This window comes from Hydra viridissima, unplaced genomic scaffold (genome assembly GCF_058129835.1).
Source record: "Hydra viridissima isolate aposymbiotic clone 2 unplaced genomic scaffold, HvirCarnegie_v1 scaffold_6, whole genome shotgun sequence".
NCBI classification, from domain to species: Eukaryota; Metazoa; Cnidaria; class Hydrozoa; order Anthoathecata; family Hydridae; genus Hydra; species Hydra viridissima.
This window is the reverse complement of record NW_028324305.1, coordinates 3,059,644-3,080,019: the sequence shown is the minus strand read 5'-3', so window position 1 is coordinate 3,080,019 and position 20,376 is coordinate 3,059,644. Positions and strand designations below refer to the sequence as shown.

The 20,376-nt window shown below is 31.6% G+C and overlaps 2 protein-coding genes across 2 annotated transcripts in view; one reads left to right on the top strand and one right to left on the bottom strand.

Annotated features, from left to right (window-relative positions):
* The first annotated feature begins 4,954 nt into the window (after nucleotides 1-4,954).
* Nucleotides 4,955-18,387, top strand: LOC149886640 (uncharacterized). The gene is made up of 13 exons (XM_090091395.1): nucleotides 4,955-5,140; nucleotides 11,905-11,933; nucleotides 12,117-12,199; nucleotides 12,338-12,384; nucleotides 12,499-12,614; nucleotides 14,195-14,337; nucleotides 16,483-16,581; nucleotides 16,692-16,783; nucleotides 16,901-17,027; nucleotides 17,342-17,472; nucleotides 17,550-17,652; nucleotides 17,802-17,881; nucleotides 18,027-18,387. Exons 1-13 carry the CDS (start codon nucleotides 4,955-4,957, stop codon nucleotides 18,306-18,308), a joined length of 1,518 nt encoding a protein of 505 aa, XP_089947521.1. The 3' UTR covers nucleotides 18,309-18,387.
* LOC149886636 (NACHT, LRR and PYD domains-containing protein 9-like) overlaps nucleotides 8,703-20,376 on the bottom strand; it is a 41,169-nt gene continuing 29,495 nt past the window's right edge. The window contains exon 5 of the mRNA XM_090090723.1: nucleotides 8,703-8,842. The gene's annotated coding sequence lies outside the window, so the exon portion shown is untranslated. The remainder of the gene's footprint in view (nucleotides 8,843-20,376) is intronic.

Genomic DNA, 20,376 nt, shown 5'->3' with positions numbered 1-20,376 from the left:
TTTTGGAGAAAAGAGAGTTGTTATGGCCCATTCAGATGCATTCTCGTTTGATGAAAAATATTGCCGCACAAACGAACTTGTTTGTCAATCTGGTTTGTCCTTGCTTGAATATGTAAAATTGTAGTCATTGTTCTTTGTCGATATCAGCAAGAAAAAATAGAGAGTGGTATCTAAAACTGCTGAATTGGTCGTGAAACTTAAATTACGAAAAGCGACTCTTGCAAATACCATCATATTCGCAGTGGTCATTTTAGACAAAATGATGAAATTTGTTTCAGACGGAACCAACATGACTGCTGTTTATTAAGAATCCATTTTGATAAAATTTGAAAAATTGAATTGACTTAAATAAAATTTTTCCAAATAAAAATGAGATACACAACATCTTATTTGAAAAATTTCCTGATGAAAAATGGTGTCACCAAAACGGAAGACACTTTGATGCCGTTGATGATACTCGCGGCTGAAAATAATCTGATCAATAAAGATTTAATTTTGGAAAGAGCATAAGAAAAGAGAAATGTGGGACATCCGAGAATATATGACATAAAAGAAAAAAAACCATTCAATCCCAAGTACACCTGGTTAAATTTCATCAAAAAAAACCTGTCTCTTTGAAACTCATATAGATACGGGCGAGGTGACTGAGTACAAATCCATTTTCAAAGCTATAAAAGCGACTGGACATGGATGGGGTTACTTAGAGAGTCGAGATGGAAAACTGGACAAGGGATATAAAGTCAAAATTATTAAAAAGGATGGTCCGTAAAAAATTGATAACCGCAAAGACGGCAAAGTCGAAATTAAAAGAATTTTTTAACAAGAAAGAGTTAAAAAATTGAATTGACTTAAATAAAATCTTTCCAAACAAAAAGATGGAGAATGAACATGTTTTTTTCTGAAGGGGAGACGGAAGAGTGGCTTCAATGCAAAACGCTAAAAGAATTGCGAGAAATCGCCAAAGAGAGAAAATTAAAAAATTATTCAAAAATGCGAAAGGGTGACATCGTGAGAGCGATAATCTGTAAATCAATTGAAGGTTGCCTTCCAGAGCTAACTCCCTCGAGAGATTTGTGTGAATTCATAAAAAAAATGCCACCGAAATTATTTCAAATCTTTAAAGAAATGGTTGTCGACATACCACGGAAAGAATGGTCGGACGTCTGTGACGGGTTCACATGTCTGGTAGATGATATTTCAAATGTTGTGGTGAAAACAAAAGAAGAAGAAGAAATTTCGGACAAAGTCTCATTTTTTCAAGAGTCATTTGATCTCATTTGAATTTGAAAAACTTTTTAACAAGAAAGAGTTAAAAAATTGAATTTGAGCTGAATAAATTTCTTCACAAATTAAAAAGATGGAAAACGCGCTGAATGGTGAATCTGGCAATCGGTATGTGATCGATGAATTTGGCGATCAGTATCAGATTGATGAACTTGGTAATCGGTATCTGTTTTATTTTGATGACTTTGGGAATCGGTATGTGATTCATGAATCTGGCGATCGGTATCTGATTGATGAATCGGGCCGTTAGGATTCAATGAATAAATCAGACGACGAGTCGGATGACGATATTGCAGAAGAGTCGGATGACGATATTGCACAAGAGTCGGAAAACAATAGTATTGCAGAAGAGTGGGAAGACTTTAAAAAAGTCATTTCAAATTATTGGCTGCGGAGATGGTGTAGTCCTGCTGCTTGAAACCGCTGAAAATTTTTTAAATTATTTTCGGAAAATTTAAAAACACTGAATTGACTTTAATAAAATTTTTCCAAATAAAAATGGTAAACGAAACAGTGAAAAAATTTATCGCCAATGAGCGAAAAGTTAAAAATGACTGAAATAAAAATCTTTCCATATATAAAATGGAAAACAAAACGTTAAAAGAATTGCGAGAAATTGCCAAAGAACGAGCAAAAAAATATTATTACAAGATGCGAAAGGACGGTCTCGTGGAAGGAATAAACAACACTAGACCTATCACGCTCCAAGACCTATGATTGTTCAAAGACCTGTCGTTGCGAGACCTGTCATCGCTCCGAAACCGTCCATAATTCCACCAAGACCAGATATCGCTCAATCTATCATGTGGAAACCAGCTCTTGCTCCAAAACTGGTTCATTTGCAAAATCCTGTAATTGCTCCGACAGCTGTTGTTACTCCATGTCACATCCTTGACGAGCCTGTTCCAGATTCGACGCCTGTGTTGGTTCCTGGTTTATTTTCAAGGTTGACGACGGCTATAAGAAATGTGGTTGGTAACAGTTTCAACCATGTGCTTGAATCGATTGATCCATACGTCCCAGAAGCGGTGAAGAAAACAGTGAGCGATGTTAGAGACGGAGTTGAAAAAAGAATAAAGTCTCTCAAATCAATTAAATTCAGCAAACCACAAATAAATTATACATTGACCAATCATGTTGTGGATCGGGTTGTTAAACAATTTTCACATGAAGTCGAAGGAAATCATCATGACGCCTCCGCCTTTTTAGACTTGGAGGTGAGAAATGGAGCAGTGAAAGTTGTGAGCGAAAACAGAAATAAAAAAGTGCGCATTGTTTTGACGTGCGAGATGAAATATGTAAGCATTATTATTGGAGAGGAAACATTTCAAATTGTTCCTTTTTCATCCCACACTGAAATTGTGCTGGAGGCTACGGATTTGGAAGAGCTGTTTGATAGAGCAAAAGATAAAATCCTGGAAAGTATGACCAAGTAAAGATAAAATCCTGGAAAGTATGACCAAGATAAAATCCTGGAAAGTATGACCATTTTGAAAATGGACATTAACATGATTGATTACAATCCCCTCAGCGCTTCGTCATGGATTCGTCTAGACCCGTTTCTAGAGAGCAAAAAGGCAATCATCAACATGACTAACACAAAAGACAATCGAACTTCCTAAAAATAATTCAACCATGAAGTTTACCAACAAAGGAAAATCGATAAGAATTCAGTTTGTGATGTATGCCAACTTTGAAAGATTCATCGCTCCGATCAACACGGACGATAAATACACCAAACAGTACCAAAAGCACACTCCCAGCTCCTTCTATTACTTCATCAAATGCTTCGACAAAACTGTTTATGAAGGAAGGCCGGGACGTTCACGGCAACAAGCGAAGCGGACGACATCACCAAAATATTTGTGAAATGCTCGAAAAAGACATTACTGAAATTTGCGAAATAATTAAAAGAAAAAAATATGTAGTCTTTACCCGTTTGGATATTAAGAATTTTAATGATGCAAAAGTGTGTCACATTTGCGAGGAAGTTCTCGAGAATGACAAAGTGCGCGATCACTGCCATTTGACTGGAAAGTATAGAGGAGCTGCTCACAGCAGCTGCAACTTGGAATATCAAATCCCTAAATTCTTCCCTATCGTCTTTCACAATTTATCCGGTTACGGCAGCCACTTGTTTATCAAGAAATTGAAAGGTGGAAAATTAAGCTGCATCCCCAACAACGAGGAAAAATATATCAGCTTTTCAAAACAAATCAAAGTTGGAGAGTTTGTTAATAAAGATGGTAAACTACATGAAGTGAAACGAGAATAACGATTCATTGACAGCTTCAGATTCATGGCCTCCAGTTTGGATAATTTGCCCAATAATCAAACCAATGATCATTGCAAAAACATTGCCAAATATCATTCCGGAAAGCAGTTTGATCTATTGCTCAGAAAAGGCGTTTACCCTTACGATTGGATGGACTCGATCGAAAAGTTTTTAGAAACGCAATTGCCCCCTAAAGAGTTGCTTTTCTCCAAACTGAATGATGAAGGAATAAGCGATGAAAACTATTCACTCGTCAAAACGGATTGGGATGAATTTCACTGCAAGACGTTCAGAGATTACCACGACTTGTACAACGTCTCTGATGTGCTGATGCTGGCGGATGTGTTTGAGAATTTCAGAGACGTCTGCATGAAAAATTTCAAGCTCGACCCTGCCTGGCATTACACCTCTCCAGGATTGGCATGGGACGCCGCTTTAAAATTAACAAAAATCAATTTGGAGCTTCTGAGAGATTACCACATGTTGCTGATGGCTATGAAAGTAATCCGAGGAGGAATCGGCATGATATCAAACCGACTTGGTACTTCAAGTAATAAATACATGGGAGATTCGTTTGACCCCAGCAAAGAGTCTACATTCATCCAGTACTTGGGCGCTAACAACTTGTACGGATGGGCTATGTGCAAACCTCATCCCATTCACGGTTTCGATTGGATGAGCGAAGACAAACTTTCCGATTGGAAATCAATGCCATGTATTTTGAAAGTCGATTTGGATTACCCTGAAATTCTTCACGATGAGCACAACGATTACCCTTTGGCTCCTGAAAGACTGACCATTAACAAAGTGGACAAGCTCGTTCCAAATTTAAACAATAAAAAGAATTATGTCATCCAATATGAAAACCTGGAATTATATGAACGATTGGGACTGAAAATTGCAAAGGTGCATAGAAGCATCAAATTTGATGAAAGAGATTGGCTGAAAAAATACATCGATCTTAACCCCCATTTAAGAACTCTTGCCACCAACGACTTTTAAAAGGACTTTTTCAAGCTGATGAATAATTCAGTCTTTGGAAAAACCATGGAAAACATTGAAAAGCGAGTGGACGTAAGACTGGTCACATCAAGAAAAGAAACCACAAATTTGCCTACCAAGCCCAATTTCGAACGATACACGAGATTCGATGAAAACTTGATCGCTGTGCACATGAAGAAAACAAAGCTGGTTTATGACAAGCCCATTTATTTAGGGTTGTGCACCTTGGATTTGAGCAAAACGTTAATGTTTGAATTCCACTACGATTACATCAAGAAAAAATACTCTGATCGTGCAATGCTGCTGATGACAGACACCGACTCCCTCATTTATGAAATCAAAACGGACAATTTTTACAAAGACATTGCTGAGGGTGTGATGAGCAAATTTGACATGAGGGAATTTGACAAAAACCATCCTGCCATTCAAAGCGTTGGTTTCAAAACAGGTGCAAACAAAAAGGTCATTGGAATGTTCAAAGACAAAACCGCAGGAAAGCAGATTGAAGAATTTGTCGGGCTTCGGTCCAAATTATACTCTTACAAGCTCCGTGAAAAAGAGCACAAAAAATGCAAAGGGGTAAAAAGAAATGTTGTCAAAAAATACATCACCCACGACGATTATAAAAACTGTCTGAAAAGTAAAAATCAATAGCTCAGAAAATGAACGTCATCCGTTGCCATCTGCATGAAATTTACAATGAAGAAATTAACAATGCTGCACTCAGCGCTGACGAAGATAAAAGAATGATTTTAGAAGTAGAAATTCAGACCCTCGCTCACGGACATTACAAATTAAAAACAACACAATAATGTAAATAAAATGAGTAACAAAATGATCGACGTTGAAGGAATTGTCTTACCTGATGAGGCTTTAACGAATTTTCAATTGATAAAGGCTGCGAAAAAGCTGAAAATAAAAAACTTTAGAGGCGTTTTCGTTAGGGATAAGCTTCCAAAATAGACTAGGAAAAATGGATGCGGAATTGTCAATACTGGTCAATACTCTAGCACTGACGGTTTCATTGGGTGTGCTGGTATAAAGACGGTAATAAAAAATTTAGCTTTGACTCTTATGCTCAACCTCCTCTAGTTGAGCTCGTTAAATACTTAGAAAGCCCCGTCTTTAACAACAGTGAAAGGGTTCAATTTGGTGACACTTCTTACTGCGGTCACTTATGTCTTTACGTCTTGAAAAAATTGGATGAAGGAAACGACTTTCAACACACTGTTAATACATTGTAGTGACATTACAAACTGAAAAATTTTTTAAAATAAAGTTTTTTAAAAAAAATGCACGGTTACATTTTGGTTAAAACAAAAATGAGCCAGAACCGAAGAATTAAAGATAAAAAAAATGCACTCCATGCGTAAAAAATATAGGAACCCATGCGCACAAAAAAGTTAGCACGCGTAAAATATTTGCGAAAAATGAAAATGAGCCAGAACCCTCATTTCCTAGTAGTATCGTCGAAGTATTATTGAGCTCAGGATGAAGGTCAAGCAGTCGGTTTATTATTCATTTTAAAAATATTTTAGTAACCAAATATTTTTTTTTTTTGTTTCAATCCAGAAGTAGTGAAGACATCAAAGTAAGTTTTACACTTGGGTATTGTCAGAAGTACTAGGTATCAAAACATCATTAAAAAGGTTGCGAATTTAAAAATTTGTGAAATCAAACACCAAGGGTGTCTCCCCAGTAGTCTTCAATAACAATTAAAATGCAAGTAGTTTTAGTAGCTTATGATATTAAATGTCACCAAAAAAAGTCCTATTGACGTATCTCTTAGATGTTGGGTATGATTAAATCATCGGAATAAAAAAAAGGAGCTTTATCAGGTGGGATGAATCTAATTTATTTTTCGGGTCAAAAGACATAAAAAGGAAAAGATGAATAAACCCCTTTTTTCTTTTTTTTTTTTTTTTATTAAATCCTCTCTTTAGAACCAAAAAGCAAAAAAAAGGAGAAAACATGTTTATTTACTGCAGTATTTTAAAGTTTCTGTTTGATGTTCGAAAAGATCTTGTGAATTGCGGAACTGCGGAACCTGACTTAATGTTATTAAGAAGTCTCTACCTGCTAACACTCCTTAGAGCTAAGTTTCATACATTAAAAATGGGCCAGCCACATAAGGCTAATGAAGATCAAGAGCTCGTATTTACTCGCTCGTTCAGGGTCGGGGTGAATCTATGAGGTAAGGCAAAACAGAAAAAAAATTCCATTAAAGTAAACAAAACCTTAAGCCTAAGGTTACTTTTACGTAAAATAAAATAGGTCAAGCATAGCAAATATTTACTTAATCACATTGAAATCTAAACTTTAGCATTATGTTTATCATATGCTCCTCTCCTGAAACGTTTTTCCGCAAATCTACTCTATCTCAATATAATATTTACATCTTTCAAAAGATAATGGTACAAAAGCAGGTTTCTGTATTAAAACCTTATTTCATAAACATTCTACATCAACAAACGATTTTCAGCACTTTCAAATTGCTGTTTTTTGTTTGAGCACAGCACAATTATGCATTTAAAATTTTGAGAATCTGCATGTAACTCTAATCAAAGTTCATATGGTATATTCATCACTTCCATGGACAAACCTCAATCATGATTGATTAAGTTTTCTTATATCAGAAATGTTGCAAATCAATATTGTGTTATAACTCAGAAGGGCGTCAACAACAATGCTTCTCTCCTAACACCACGCAAACTTTCTACAAAAAAAATTTTTTTGAAAACGTTTTCAATGTTATCTATTTGTTATTACATAAGCACTTTGCGATCCGATTTATAAATTCAAAGTATCATCTTGCTTCTCCTTACTAAAAGTTCTTTTCGAATAAATTCTACATATTTAAATGTTATGTCAGCGTTATCTAATTGGTTCTCATCATGTAAGCAACATGAAATCATATATCGAATATTTAGTGCATCAAAATGCACAAAACTTACTTTTGCATAACCTCAACATCTCTAAACACATTTTCAGCGTTATCGACTGGCTTCACCCTCCCATCAGTATTGAAATCGGACGGCTTCAGCGAGTTGTGATGTTTTATTTTGTTTTAGTATTTTTAAGATTGAGTTAGCAACATTTCATTTAGTAACACTTTACCGAAAACATGTTTGTGATTTTAATTAGCTATTGCGTCCTCAAAAACAATTTTTCAGCATTATTGAAATGTTTCTCTTTGTGTAAGTCATTTTCAATCCAGTATTATATTTATAATGTAAACACAAGCTTCTCCCCTAAAAGCTTTTTTCAAATGAACTCAAAATTTCCAAACATTTTTTTAGCATTTTCGAAATGTTTTTTACAATATCAGCACCTTGAAATGCAGAATTGAGTACAAATTGTAACAGTATGCTTCGTAATTAGTGGATCTACATGCTTCTCTCAAAAAATGTCTTGCATAAAATCTACATTTCATAACAGTTTTTCCGCGTAACTTAATTGTTGTTTGATATATACACCTTGAAAATAAACATTAAGTACTTAGTGCAGCAACATGCATCTGTAACTAAACCTCTTTTGCCTAACTTCTACATTTCTAATCACTTTTTCAACTTTAACGAATTGTTCATTTTTATGTAATCAAATTCCAGTACAGCATTAAGAACTTAGTTTTTGAGCATGCTTTCTACTAAAACCTCTCTTTACATAACTTTTTCATCTCTAAATAGGTTATCAGTGTTGTATTATAGTTTCCTATAATATGAAGACCTTGCAATTTTATCTACGTACTTCTCTCCTTATACTTCTTTTCGCATTATTTCAACATCTCTTGACATTTTTTCAGCGTTGCCGAACTGTTTAATATAAAAGCACGTTGCAATCCAGTATTGAGTACTTAAGGTATGAGCATGCATATCCCCCGACAAGTCTTTTATCATAACTTCTACATGGTTAGATTTTTTTCCAGCCTTTTTATATTGCTGTTTTTTACATAGGCACATTGCATTCCAGTATTTAGTATTTAATGTATAAGCATGCTTCTCTCGTAAAACTTAGTTTTGCCTATTTTTTATATTTCTTTACACTTTTTCAGCGTTAAAAAATATTGTGTGCCTTTGTCCTAAAATTCGTTTTTGTTTAGCTTCTTTGTTTTTAAACTTTGTTCAGCATTATCGTATTGTTGTTTTATGTAAGCACTTTTCAATCCAATATTGAGTATTTAGTGTTTCAGAATGCTACTCTACTAAAACATCTTTTTGCATTCCTTCTTAATTTTCTTAACAGTTTTTTTGCATTGCTGAATAGTTTTTCAATATTTAAGCACTTTGCAATACAACATTTAGTATATGGTGTAACAGCATGCTTCATTCTTAAAACATATTTTTGCATTACTTCTATATTTCTAATCATTTTCTCCGCGTTATCATTTAATTGTTTTTCATACAGTTTACAGCTATTTCATAAACTTTCTTTCCCTCCTCACTGAAACCTACTGACGTTTTGAAGCATGAAAGTTATCTTTTTATGGAACTGTGAGCAATCTATTTTCGTTCCTGCCATGCCTATTTTGTCTCCAAAGTATATATATGCTTTGCTTTTTGATCAGCAGCATTTTTTTCTTCTGCTTTCTTTATCCTTTTTTTTTAATTTCAATTGGTTTTTTTAACACATTTTATAGGAACCTTTTTTCTTATGAAATATTTCGATGAAATGCTCGCGATTGTTGTTATCTGTTAAAGAAAAAAAAAACTTCTTCATCCTTTTAGAAAAGTAGATTTTTTTTTTAATTTATTGCAAATAGCAAACTTGCTTAGGATTTATAGCGCGAATAAAACTTTTACAGTAAAACTTTCTCTTCTCAAATGACAACCATGCAGAAATTTAGGGTTTTCCCTTGACGTCTTTGAACACAAGTTAACGTAAATTTATTCCATGGTCAGCCTATTTTAATTGAAGAATCAAAACAAAATCATAAACGAAACAGCGAAGTAGTCCAAGAAGAAGCGATATTTTTATGTAAATTATTAACTTAAATTGAATTAGTAGAATTTAGTTTAAGTTGCAAATCGGATAATCAAACTTTAAGTATTTCTTGTCAAAGGGTTTTTTAAAAGCATCATTTATGGTAAAAATACATACCCTCTTAAGAATATAAAAATCAAATTTTATAACTGACTCTCCGATTATAATGCATTTAAAAGAAACTCTTCATCGATGTCTTATTTTCATGTTACGAAGCCAAACGCTTTATACTGATCTTTTTTCACAGGTAAACTCTTAAACTGAATGATAAAAAAACCCGCTCTTAAGATGTTCCGATAATGGTAATTGGTAATGTTTATAGTTAATTAATATGTTTCATTAGCTACGTTATCACTTAAGTATACTTCCGTGAAAGATTTACTTAAAATCTTTCATGAATTTTTCAGATAAAGGTGGAATGAACTCAAAAGTGTTCTTTCGATCAATGCAACTTAAATAAATGTTTTCTTTTAGTACTCGAGGAACATCAACACTATGCGCGTGGTCAAGATTAAAATGAAATGTTGATCAATCTTTGATTCGAAGATTAAGATTGCGTTATCATTCAAAGGTGGAAACAAATGTTAAAGGCCTTGTTGATGTAATTTTTCATAATGTTAGACTGATAAGTTTTTTGTGAAACGTTTTTAAAAAACATTTTTTTATGAGCACTTACGGTCATTTAAGGTGAATTGAAGTATATAGGGCTATGGGCTTATGCTAAATTAATACCATAGTTTTATGGCTTTGAAAGGCCGTTTTTTGGTCATTTTTTTTACATAAGCCTATAGCAATTTAAAATGAAGAATTTTTTATATCAGTTATGCTAAGCAACTTTGGTTTATTCAAATCTCATAGAGTATAGATACCAGTACTTAATGAATTTAATTCAAAATAGAAAATGGGAAGAATAAATCCTAATCAAAAAGGCAAAAGCGTAATGTGTATAATTATGTGACTGGAATTCCCACTACAGCAAAATGATAAACCTATTGTGCAAGAAATGAATAAAAGATAAAATCAAAATTAACAAATTGAAATTTGATTAACCAATTTAATTGTAATTAAAGCCTTTATTTATGGCTATGTTTTGCTCGATTTTAAGTTATCCGCCCATTAGAAACAAAAAAAACTTGCTCACGTTGAGTTAGGTTACAATTGAACTATACAAGCAATCTTTTTAAATTGAAGGTTATTAACAGTCCAAATCTCGTTACCATACTTCAACAATGTTTAAAAACTATCCCATAAAAATTTACTCGTAAAAATGAAAAGAATTAATTATCTTAGCAAATGTTTTATTTAGGAAGCAGCAGAGGAAATAAATTTAAATCGATGCTCAAAAGACAAAAAATACGTTTAATTAAAAAAGAAAGTTTCATCTACTCTGATGTCTTTGAGCCAAAAAGTCTGTTTGTGTATTTGTTCTTTTGCTCGCAAATTAAATTCGAAAAGCTTCTCTCGCAGCGGTACACATGAAGACCAAGCAATGACGCATTATTTCGTTTTTAATAATTTTATGCCCATTAACGTTGAATAACACATAAACAGAGGCGCAAGACATCATTAAAACCAAATGAACATAGTGTTAATTTTGAAGATTGATTTATTTAAGATGCCAAACGGTTCAAAACCGTTTTTATCTATAACCAGGCCAAGCTTATTATGGAAAACGTTCACTTTTTCTCTAACCAACAAAGCGAAAGTTACTTCGCAGAATTTTAAAATATGCTGCTTTGAAATATATTTGGATTAGTTGAAGCAATGCTTCATTCGTATTGCAGCTTTTTGCACAAAGTGTAGAAAAAGTAACGGTAGTTCGGTCATAGTTTTAACAGACTGAATGTTTAAAAGGAGCAGCATTAAAGAAACTGCTTTCAAAGAAGGTGATACAGAGATCAAAGTCTCTTTTTTACGAAATAACGTATTAAACTTTTTAATATAAGTTTTAAGCGTTTTACTTCCAAATAGATCTTTGAAGAAAGTCTTTGTTCTACAAATGTCAAAACCCGTCATTTACCTGCTAGCCGCATCTTTGTAATCTTTAATTGTGTTCCAGTATCTCATTGCAGCAGAGACATTTCCACTTATAACGCATTTATATGTTTATGAACTACAGGCATTTGCAAGCACTGTTGTAATAGGAATGGCGTTTGATGGTTTGTGATTAGTTAACTGTTCTATGTAAACGAACTCATCTAATCCATCTATAAAAAACATCGTGGCATTAAACCAAGAAAAACTACACTGTTTTTTATTTTATTCTATTAGACAAATTACTGTTTTAACTATCATTTGCTTTTATCTTTGTCTAATTTTTTTCTAGAAACTATTTTTACTTCTAACTTTATTGTTGTTATTAGCTATCAGCTGAAGAAAATCATGGACATAAGTGATGTTGAAAAAAACTCATAGTATATATTTCTTTTCAATTTTTTACCAAGTTTATGTTGTTGAGTATCATAAATCATTTTCTATTTTTAAATTTGCCTTTCCAAAAAAATAAAAAAATAAAAAGATAAAGAAAAATGTTCAGTTGAGAGAACTCAATAAGTTTCACCATAATTTTTAATAGCAGCATATTGTTTGCAAAGATAATGGACTCCATTCAACCTTGGTTCACAAATCTACCAAAACCACAAAGCCCAAAACAAAAAAGTCTTGTTTTTGGTGGCATTGTTTTTATTTTTGTATTGCTGCTGCTTTTTTGTTGCTAAATTGCTTTTTGCTCAAACAAAGTTTTTGGTAATAAATTGGTTAAGAACTGGTAACGGTTAAATATTGTAAATGTTTAAGGTTATGTTGAACAAAGAATATTCAGAAATCCTGCTGAGATTGAATTGGTATAATTTTGTAGCTAACATTTCACATTTCATCAATTGTAATTTGATTATTAGATTGAAACATTTAGATTATACACGGCAGCAAATATTTTTCTTTTTTTATTGGTTATATAGGTAACAGCTATATCTGAAAAGTTGAATCATATCCAAGGGTGTATGATGATAAATTATGATAGTGCTCTTTGTCAACATCTCCAAAAAAGTGAAATATGTCCTCAATTGTATGGGATGAAAGGAGTTTGTTTGCTTTTTTACTATCTTTTTTTAAACGTTTGCTTATTTTCATTAGTTAATAGTTGTGCATTTGGTTGATATATTTAATTGTTTAATGGCTTTATGCAATGTTTTTTTTTAAAAAAAACAACAGATGAACTAAGAATTATTGCATATAGTTCAATGTAACATAAAATGAGAACCATTGACATAAACTCACTTTTAAAATCATTATTTGAAAAAAAATACAAAGTAAAACAAAATCAAATTAATTTTAAATAAGCTCCTTTGAGCATTTTTGCAAGCTCTATATCTTACACATTAAGATTTCTAGATAGTAGCAGATTTTGGGTTAGAACTCTTTTCCGAATGGCATCTAGTTCTTGTTTCAGCCTTCTACTAAATTTTAACAGACCTTGACAAAATCTTTGCCTATCCAGGCTCAGATTGAGTTCAATTCTGTTTATTAAGCAGGCCTGGGTATTAAGATGGCAGGAGCTCTATTTTGTTTGAACTCTTATCATTTACTTCATTCAATCAGCTTGACTTTTGATGGAATCATAAAGCTCCATTGCATCGCTATAAAAAAGTTGGTTGATATGACCTGTATGTGTATTGTACAAGTTTGCTCCATTAAACTTAAAGCAGTCCCAAACACAAATGCTCCTTCTACCATCCACCGAATTGATAATTCAAGGCATTTTCATTTTTAAAGCCTGGATATTTTATTAAGTATTTAATTGATGAGAATCATGATTTTTGTGCAAGCTAGGATTGTATTTTTATGGATAGTTAGAGTTATTTTTGAATTAGTATTTTTTTTTTATTGTTAGTTTTGAGTTCCTTTTTTTTTTTATCTTGCAATCTCTTAGAACTCAAATGAAATGAATATATATATATACATATGAATATGTGTGATATTAAGACGACTACATTCTATATACGTTATGTATTTCATCCTCACGTTCATTCGCTTTTACAATTTAAATATCATTTCTTAATTCATTGTGCACAATGAATTACACAATGACGCAACTACAATATGTATATTTATATACATATGAACATGTATATATATATATATATATATATACATATGAATATGTATATATATATATACATATGAATATGTATATATATATACATATGAATATGTATATATATATATACATATGAATATATATATATATACATATGAATATGTATATATATATACATATGAATATGTATATATATACATATGAATATGTATGTATATACATATGAATACATGCATATATATGTACATATATATACATATGAATATATATATATATATAAGCTGAAATAAAAAATAAATAAATAAATAAAAGATAAAATATAAAAATTTGGAAAATATCTACGTTTTATTTTAGTAGTAGAATTGTTGTTTGTGATTTGTTTTGTTGTTTGTGATTTGTTATAACAAAAGCTAATTTTTGCAACATTTTAAGCCACATTAAAACTCAATCAAGGCAACGATAAAATTTTTGATGAAGTTTTTTACCCGAAGTAAAAGTCCAAAGCGCTATGGGCAATATGTTGATCAACATATTTTTTAATGAAGTTTATTGTTAAGTCGATGGATACATCTTTTCTTTGGTCGTGAGTTTCCATTAAATCGGTTGTTAACAAATTGGGATGCATTGTTTGCTGATGGAGCATTACTTGATCTAGTTGATTATGTTTTTCTTGCAATGCTCATCAATCTTCGAGGAGTGTGTAAGTTTTTGTTAAAATTTGATTATATATTTTTCTTTGCTTAGATAATTTGTTTGTGGTTTGATTACATACATTCTCTTTGCTCTATAACAATAGTGTGCAGGACAAAACCTCCAACATTAATAATCCTGACAAATGCATATTAATAAAAGCACTACATGCCTTTACAATATGAAGCACTAAATACTTTGCAAAACGTGTCATTATTTGCTCCTCATATACAAGAGAAACTTGGGCTGATAAGAGTCACTATTGACCTTTTCAAAAAATCAAGTTTTTGTCTAAGGTAATGAAGCAACAATAGAAAAGGGTTTTCAATTGTAGTCCATCCTTGGTCATACTGAAGATGTACACAATGGAAAATATGATTGAAATAAAACTAAGGAATGTTCTTGAATGACCATATTGCCTGAACAGCATTCAGTTAAAGTTGGACCAGACTTTGATAACCAATCTTTTTAATACTTTTCAACAAACCTAATACAAAGAACAAAAATATCAAAAAATGATGTTTTTTTTCCATACATTTTTTCCATACATAAATTCCATCTTTGCTGCCTCTTTTACCACTGTTGTTGGAGTAAAACCATTTTCAGTCTATTTCTTGATAGCATTTACAATTTTACCAATTATCAAAATGAACATCTTTAACAAAATGATTGCAAGTTTCATTGGTTCAACATTTTAAGTTGTGCAAACTATATTCTTCCATTTATTTTCAGTCGCCATTCTCATCAATGCGTCTCTGCTTAACTAGGTCTTGCAACTCTGCTTAACTAGGTATTGACCTCAAGTAAATCTGAAGTAAAGTACAAAATCCAAGGTTTGCTTTGAGTTTGATTGTTTAATCAATAGCTTTCCAATCTAGTCGAAGCATGCCAACACTATTCTCAATGGTAGACGATTTCAATGCTTGCCATTACTTATTTTAAATGTAAACTGGTTGAGCACTTCCTACAACCAGTTTAATTGAATAGACTTAGTTAAAAATGAAATTCGAAATTGGCTTTGTTATATGCACCCTATATGTCTATCTGCATTAACAAAAATTCTGTTCTGTTGCAGGTGCAATTAAATCTAACTCTAAATGAATGTTTACTATAGTGCGCTCACTATAGTGTGCTTACTTTAGTGTGCTTACTATAGTGTGCTTACTATAGTGTGCTTACTATAGTGTGCTTACTATAGTGTGCTCACTATAGTGTGCTTACTATAGTGTGCTTACTATAGTGTGCTTACTATACTGTGCTCACTATAGTGTGCTTACTATAGTGTGCTTACTATAGTGTGCTTACTATAGGGTGCTTACTATAGGATGCTTACTATAGTGTGCTTACTATAGTGAACTTACTGTAGTGAAGAATTACTGTACTTATGATTGTTGCTTAAAAAATGGGAGCTTTTGTCTTGTTACCAATTTTTTAAATATAAATTTGCATCAGCAGATTTAAATAAATACATGTTTGTCTTTATCGTGGACAAACAAGCCATTTTTTCAAAGCCTATTAGAGCTTTGTTCTCACTATTTCAAAAATTTGCTGCATTTTTACCATACTAACCCCTTAAACAATGTTTTACTCAAAAAAGTTTAATGTTTTCTGCAAGTTGTCAGCTGTAGTAAAATCAGTTTAAGATTATAACTTACACTCAATGGTTTTGTAATCTATTGTTTTAACTGCTATACCCCTATAAACAACTGAAAGACTATAAAAGTGTTTACTCCTAAATGAAGGTTTTTATAGTCTTTCAGTTGTTCTATTGTGTATGTATGTGGTCAAAATAAGAAGTTGTTAATAATGTCTGGATATGTAACTGTTGGGAAAATTTTAATGTCATTTGATGAATTGTAAATCTTAAGCAAACATGGATTAGTACTATTTTTAACTAGTAATTATCTTGGGATTTTTTTGCTTTTGCTGTAAGTTCAAATTCATAGAAACCACTTTCCTGTATAATTACTAATATCTTTTGTTTGTTTTCCGTAACGGTTAATAATTGCATAATCTGCACAACTTACTTATGTTATTGACATTACAGAATAAACAACACGCCTTTATTTTATATATACAACACATCACATGTTCAAATATATGTTTTTTAAAAATCTTAAAGCTTTAAAGAAAATAAATCCCTATATTTTTATAGTGCTCCAAAATGACTTCAATAGCTGTTTATCTTACTTGATGAAATATCCTGGAAACACTGATTCCAGATATATACTTAAGCAGGCACGTTTACTTCGAAGTTACCAAGTATTGTTTAAAGTTTTTTTCGTTAAAATACTTCTTCACTTAGAAAGGCACTTTGTATCTTTATGATACACATTCTTTGTATACAGCCTCAAATGAATGCAGACCATGACCATGTAAATGTAGGTCGTATAGCAACCTCACAACGCAAAGTGCATCCAGTTCGAAACAGACTTGGGAAGACAAGGGAACAGCTGGTATTACTATTTAAGTTTGTTTATAAAAACCTAGTGCAAAATTATGAACTCAATTTTGTGTACTTGAACACTTAATTTATCTTTAGTAGATAAACATAAAATTTAATGTACTTTTAGTTTTCCCAATCAATAAATTCAATAAACAAAGATAGAATTCTTCAAAATGAAAAAGCCGAGGGATTAGATCCTGTTGATCCAAGCTCTGATGACCATGAAAGTGCAGAATCGCCATCTTTGTTCAATGGTTAATTAAAAATAAAAACATTACTGATGTTCTTCATGTTATTTTGATGTCTTGATCTTTTTTTATATATATATTTATTTTTGCTCATTTGTATTTATTTGTATATATATATATATATACATATACATATACATATATATATATATATATATATATATATATATATATATATATATATATATATCTGTGTGTGTGTGTGTGTGTGTATATATATATATATGTTTGTATATATATATATATATATATATATATATGTATATATATATATATACACACACATACATATATGTATTTGTATGAGATTCTTGTTGTAGAAACCAGCTCGCGTCTCGCATCGCAAATATCGCAGTTTAAAACAAAAGTTAATTCCATTCAAAATCCATTAAAAGGTATGGTTTCAAGTAAGCAGACCAAAGGTGTAGAAAATACTGGGGTGAGTCATGAGGTAAGCATAGTTGTCTTTAAAAAAAAAAAAAAGTATTATAAAACCGTTATTATATATTAATGGAATTTTCTTTAAAGGATAGCGTAAACTTGCAAGAACAGTTGTTTGATATGCAAACTGAATTTTCCAAACTACATTCGCTGTGTGTTTATTGTGGAGATAAAATGGATTCGTATATAAGTAAATTTGTTTCTTTGTTAAAAAGATCGAAAGATTCGAATGTAATGTTGCTGATGTTACGTTTATATTTCCATTAACTTTTCTTTTGCTTTTTTTTGTAAACAATTTCTTTGTTACAACTTCTTTGTTGCTTCTGTTTTTTTGCGTAGGTCTTTTGCAGCACCGTTTGCTTAAAGAAGAAATGTTTAACGATGAAATAGCAATTCTAAGCATAGCTGGTTTGAAACAGGTGTGTTTTTTTCGATATTCGGAAATTATTAAGTTAGTTGAATTACGCAGTTGTTTTTGTTTTAAAAAATTTATTTTAAAAAAGTGATGTTCGCATACTTTGCGTATTCGTGGTTTGTGATCCTCGCTAAAATATTTTTCTTTAGATCCGTGAAATATTTAAAGCAGGTCCGAATTTAAATTTACTTGATCACGAGGTCGATTTCAAAGACATTGATCGTCATATTGCTTCAGCGTCTCACAGCAAAAAGCTATTAGGAGATACAGAACCCATATCAACCGTAAACAAAAACGCAACCATTTTAGTGAAAGAAGCAAGCTCGTTACTTGATAATTACTCACATGATGATTTACGGCATAAAGAACAATCTAGTGTTAGAATAGTTAGGACAAATGATGCTTCCCCTTCAATTTCTCCAATTATCTGAGGAAAATTCAGCATATAATATGATTCATCAATATAATGGTGATTTAGAAATTCACCATATGTGAGTCATCAATAGAAAATACTGGAAATTTTTTACCGAATTGTATATTGAAATTTAAACCAAAAGTTGTTAATCTTTGCTGCTTAGACTTTTTAAAGAAAAATCTATCATTGTACAACATTTTTTTGTAAAGAAATAGAAGAATTGGCCGAAAAATTTTCATTGTATAACATTTTCTGTAAAGAAACAAGAAATGGCCGAGAGTTTATCATTGTATAACATTTTTTGTAAAGAAACAGAAGAAATGGCCGAGAATTTATCATTGTATAACATTATTTGTATAGAAACAAGAAATGACCGAAAAGTTAATAATTGTAATATTTAATATTTACAGAATATTTTTATATGTTTTTTTATAACTCTTAGTACTTTTTTCTTTAAAGCAGTAAATTTTTCCTTTGCAAGTTTTCCGAATTACAAGCTTGTAACTTCTTAATAACGAGCGGATTCGTGGGATGAATTCAAAAATGTAAAAACTGCCGAAAACCAAATATTATCACGTAAAGCATTTTCAAGATGTTTTCTTTTTTTGAAAACCCTTTTTTGCTATAGCGTCCTAGGATAGTTGGAATTTTTTACTTCCGAAGGTCTTGTGTTTTTTATTATTACAAATTTTGGAGACTTAAGGGATATTTTGAATGTTAGATTTAGTATTAAAAAGTATTTTATTTACTATAAATATTAATAAGCATGCATGGTATTTCATTTAATTATTCTGCTGAGCATTGGGAGAGCTAGCGGGGGGCAAAGAGAGCTATAGGTCATAACAACTAAACGGTAAATAAGAGTCATCTAGTTAGTTTTTTTTTTTTTAGTATTTGAGTTTCTTATGTGTGTGAGAGAATTGCTTTAATAACTATTTATCTATCTCCTGTGACTTAAAGCTTGCTTACATTTTGTGAGGCAGCAAACATTTTTGCTCCTGGTGTTACGTTGCGCCCACAAACCTCCTCAACTATACTAGGACTGAGTTTTATTTTTTTTTATGGGCCGTTTTTTAACAACTTGGTTCGCAATACTAACCAGTTGGCTTAAGAAAACGATGTCTTACAGGAAAGCTTATGACAGTGGTCACTACTTTGAACGAAGGTGCGTTTTTATGAACCAGCTGCTTTTAAAAACTAGATTTCGAATTTTCTTGTTGTAAGCTTCATGTCATTCGTTCAAATGTAAAAAAAATTTTACAAACAAACTTAAAAATATTAGTAAAGATGGAAATACGTGTTTTTCAAAATGAGCGTTTCATTTCCAGATTAGCATGAACATTTAAAAATAAATTATTGAAGCTGGATTATAATTAACAAAAAACATTAAAAAAAAAATTCAGAAAAGAAATTCTTCTAAATCGATGACATTTAGAATTTAGATTATCATTAACTACTTTGCATTTCGTCAACCAATTTAGCTGAACTTGCAATACAAGTTGAAGAACTGTCACAATATGTAAATTTCTTTCAGCTATTGAGAACTAATTGTGTACATATATTAAGATAAAACTGCATAATAAACTTGAGTATCTTATCTCCACAAAGGCGACGTACATTTTACATATAAACTGCACTGCGGTATAGCGTGTGCCCTTTGACAAAATATCTTGAATTTAAAATAAGAGTAATTGTGCGTCTGCTGCACAACTTTAATTAAATAACACTTTTTTAAATTTCGTATTGTTGAGAGCTTATTACTTAGTAAATCTAAAGTAAATATTAAATGATTAAATACTTAAATGATTGCATTGGAGTTGGTTTCCTTTTCGAAATGCGGCAAATATACCTGGTTTCCAATTATTTATCATATTGCCCCTTGTAAGACGTCGGTTCAACTTTGGGAAACACTTCTTTAAAACTCGTGGTTTTCAATTCCTGTTTTGGGACAACTTTTCTATACGCAAAGATAAATTTTTTGCTTCACACACGTTTAGCATGGTTTTTGTAAACTTGATTATATCTACTAATATATGATCTGCTGATATATGTTAAGTTGATGTTTGGATTGTTTATTTATTGGA